The 4,103-nt window shown below is 33.4% G+C and overlaps 1 protein-coding gene across 1 annotated transcript in view; it reads right to left on the bottom strand.

Moving 5' to 3' along the window:
* Positions 1 to 789: 789 nt before the first annotated feature.
* The window catches only part of LOC107572501 (solute carrier family 12 member 5-like), a 55,381-nt gene continuing 52,067 nt past the window's right edge, over positions 790 to 4,103 (bottom strand). The window contains exons 25-26 of the mRNA XM_016258924.1: positions 2,701 to 2,834; positions 790 to 1,979 (exon numbers count right to left, since the gene is read on the bottom strand). Coding sequence (XP_016114410.1) covers positions 1,888 to 1,979; positions 2,701 to 2,834 — 226 coding nt within the window. The 3' untranslated portion in view covers positions 790 to 1,887. The remainder of the gene's footprint in view (positions 1,980 to 2,700; positions 2,835 to 4,103) is intronic.

The following is a 4,103-nucleotide window of genomic DNA, read 5'->3' as shown; positions in this document are numbered from 1 at the left end:
CAATTTAATGCATCCTTGCTGAATAAAAGTATATTTCTTTTTTAAACAAAAAATCTTTTGCACGGTAATGTACGTTGCATGTGACACCGTGTCCTAACCAAGTTGAATGAATGCGGAAAACAGACAAAATCCTGCAAAGTCACAGCCAATCAGAATACATCAGCTGTTTAATATGCAGTGATTTTGGACCAATGAGGCGGGTCGCAGGTCAGATTGACAGATATGGCTTACTGCTTGTCACTGTATCCCCTGATAAGAACACGGTGTGTTGAAAGAAAATGAACAACAGCAAAAATAAAATGTAAATCTAGCTAACACTGCTTTGTGATTGTCTAAACACAATAGTTCCTAAACCTGTGAAGTGTGTCATTTCTAAACATAATTACTGTATTCAAACAAATGTTAAACACTCCCCCTATCAGCTATTGGTCAGAAACCAATAGCCCCGCCCCCAAATTCACTCTATTGGTTGAGTGAATGTCCAGCTCAGTTGTCACTCAAACAAACAAACAAACTGCAATTCCGTTTGATGCCACTAGGAAAAACACACTTCACCTTCAATCCTAATAGATTACGATCATTAACTGGATGCTTTTAAACATTACTCTTAATAGTAATGCCGTTTAATTTAAAGGGGTCATATGATGCGATTTCAAGTTTTCCTTTCTCTTTGGAGGGACTTTGTAGAAAACGAAGCGTTTGAGAGAGGCGGGGCATAGAGGACCTACAATAATGTACAGTATTTGAAAAATAATGTGTTTTTTTAACATTAAAGCATGTCAACATATTCTGTTACACCAAATACACAAAATAATGAGCTTTAAAAAAAGCATCATATGACCCCTTTAAGCATTCTCCATGTTTAACATACCGGGCAACCCAATATCGTCATGAACATCAAGACAGAGATTAAATTTCATTCCAGCTCATCGAAAAACACATTTATTGCTGAGAGAAAAAGATTTTGCAGTGCTGGTTTTGATCATCAGCAAATGTTGTGCTGGATGGGCCAGCCGTGCCCTGTGCTTTCATCATACAATTTACGAAAGAAAAAAAAAATCTAATAAAAAGTGCAAATACAGCTGAAAATATCCTGATTAATCTGGTTTCACTGATTCATGCCGAGATGGAGCCAAAACAAAACCTCAGTACTCAATACCGAGACCTAACATTATGGCTTTTCTCCTTGAACGCTGTTTGCGTTAAACATTTAAACTTTTATAATATAAAACCCTCAGTAAGTGGACGACATGTTCAGCTAGTGATGCCTTGATAATGAATAAAAGTTATTGCACAATCCGTATCACGAAGTCAGTAACGTCTTCCGACACATTCATCATCTGCGCTGCATTATTGTTCAAATTATCCAAATGTAAAAAACTCAAACATTCCCTTGATATGGGAAAAAGTGCGTTTTTGCGTCTTGGATATGCCAAACAGCACACACACTTGTTTTGGCGGCCTGGTTCACTGAAGCTAGATGTTATTTTGGGTATCAAGTGATTTGAATCGTAGCTAGCATATGCAAATAAAAAAGCAATGCAGGTTCATAATGGAGACGAATGAATCAATATTAAACAGGCATTAGCAACTCAAATGTTTACCTGCTGAATATCACTCAACGTTTCAGCCTTCGGAAAAACCAAACAATGTTGCACAATAAACAGACATAAAAACTAGCACAGATTGTACGAACAAACCAAAGAAAACAGTAAGAGTCATAAATTAAAGTGTCGTGTTATGAATCGAGCCATCGCTCGTCTCGTTTCCTTCATGTCGAGTCTCTTCCTCTAACGAACGCAGCCAGACGTAACGCCGCTAGCTGTCTCCATGATGTCCAGTTTTGCTTTGGGGAAAATAAAACCTGAATTCCTGCCACAGTCCGCTTTATGAGTATATGGTGATGACTTCACGACCACCGCCGCGCACCAACAGGACCCGGTTGAGACCCTCCATCAAAACCTCCAGAAACTCCATGTCTGAGGCGCAGCATCAAGGATCAACATGTTTTTCACTCCAAATAACGCTTCCGGAGAGACATCTTTGTATAGTAAGAGAGATTTTAAGTAATAAAGCCATAATCTACTCAAGATCGTACATTACAGTGATTTTACCACAGTAAACATGACGCTTAATGCCTAAAATCCTGTTAACCGTGATAAAAAAAACAGATGTAGTAAAACAGTAAATATACTAAAATCAAGAATGTGTTACAAATATAATAATAATAATAAATAACCCTTACCTTGAGCAATATAGTTGTATAAATAATGGAAATAATAACTATAAATGGAAGTAAAATGAAATATTAAAAATGAAATGTTATTTTAGTATTATTTATAAACTATTATGATTTTGCATAATTTTTGTCTTAATTTTGTTATGTGCTTTTGTCATTTTTATCATTATTATTTTTTAATATTACTATTTAGGTTGAATTTATTTTTCATCAGTTTTAGTTTTACTTCAGTTTTCGCATATATTAATTTTAAGTAATTTTAGTGCTTCAAATGAAACTTATTTCAGTTAGTTGCTACATTTCTGTTTAGGTTTTATTTCATATTTACTGTATATTTGAATTGATTTCAGCTTAATTTCAAGTATGTTTAACTGATTCAAATGTGGCTCATCCACTCAGATTTAGAGATGAATGTGTTTTTATAAATGTGAGTTTTGTGAGTGTAGTTTGTGTAAGGATACAGTTTTCATCGCCGCCTCTGCTCTTGGGTGGTCCGGGCATGTTGAGGAGCACCAGATGAGCTCCCTGAGACTTATTGACCACCACTTCATTGAGTTTGACGGCCGTGTGCATGCAGCGCACATTAGACTGATTCCTGCGACACACGGTCATGTGATGAAGAACAGAAACAAGAAATAAAAGTCAATAGTCCAGCCAACAACAATTAGCATTTAATGAGCTTTTTTTCTATCTCTACCGTCTACTTTTAAAACATATTTCAGTATTTGCAAAGCACAGCTTTATATTCATAGTTTACTGTGACATCTGAGGTCAAATGCAAATGACTCTATTATTAGAGTGATATTTGATTCTGATTGTTCAATGCTTATTCAGTGGTCAAATATTTGTGTATAATTATGCTAAACTGTGTAACACATCATTGTTCAGGACAGCTGTGCTTTAGTTAATATACATAAGCTTTACAATGCTCCTGAATAAGGCATGATAATTACTCATGCACTGCTATTCAAGCATCATTTACATTAGTAATATAATAAAGCCCTTTTGAGGTTAGTGAGCACAGCATCCAGATTTGACATGCACAGCTTATGCACATGCCCTTAATAAAAGCATAAATGATTACATCACAAATACAAAAAATCAAAAATAAAAACTTGTGCTCCTCAGCGCCACCTGGGGCCACTCAATAAACTGCAAAAAATATACCAGAATAAATGTTGTTAAGTTCTTTAAAAGTTATACTGTATATAAAATAAATATAAATAGACAAACAATGATGACAATAATAATAAGTTATATATAAAATATTAAAATAACTATAATAATACAAAATTATAATAAAATGATATTGATTTTATAATAATAATTTTTATAATAATATTAAAACAATTTATAATAATAAAATATATTTTTATAATAATAACAATACTATTTTTAAAATAGTAATTTTTAATAATTAAATATTTTTCAATAATACAATTATTTAATAATAATACATTCTTTTATAATAATACAATTTCTATAATAATAATCATGCTTGTCATTTTGTAATAATATTAAACTTATTTTATAATAATAAAATAAATTTTTAATAATAAAATTTAATAATTAGTTTTTTTTTTAATAGTAATAAAATATTTTTAATATTTTAAATAATGTTTTCAATTTCTGAAATGTTTCCTGGGCACAACAGGTGAAGGTGAAGCACAGGTTTTCTTGCATGTAGCAAAAATTGAGATTATCATGCTGCACATATCAGCGTCTGCAGCTCTCAGGACGAGAGGTGATGGATGTGAGGGAATGCTGGGACATAAACACACATGCATGCTTACACACACACTCATACGCTCTCTCTCACACACACACACACACACACACACACACGCACGCGCACACACACACA

This window comes from Sinocyclocheilus grahami, unplaced genomic scaffold (genome assembly GCF_001515645.1).
Source record: "Sinocyclocheilus grahami isolate Dianchi unplaced genomic scaffold, SAMN03320097.WGS_v1.1 scaffold1764.1, whole genome shotgun sequence".
NCBI classification, from domain to species: domain Eukaryota; kingdom Metazoa; phylum Chordata; class Actinopteri; order Cypriniformes; family Cyprinidae; genus Sinocyclocheilus; species Sinocyclocheilus grahami.
The sequence above is the reverse complement of the archived record's forward strand: the minus strand, read 5'-3'. Positions and strand labels throughout refer to the sequence as shown.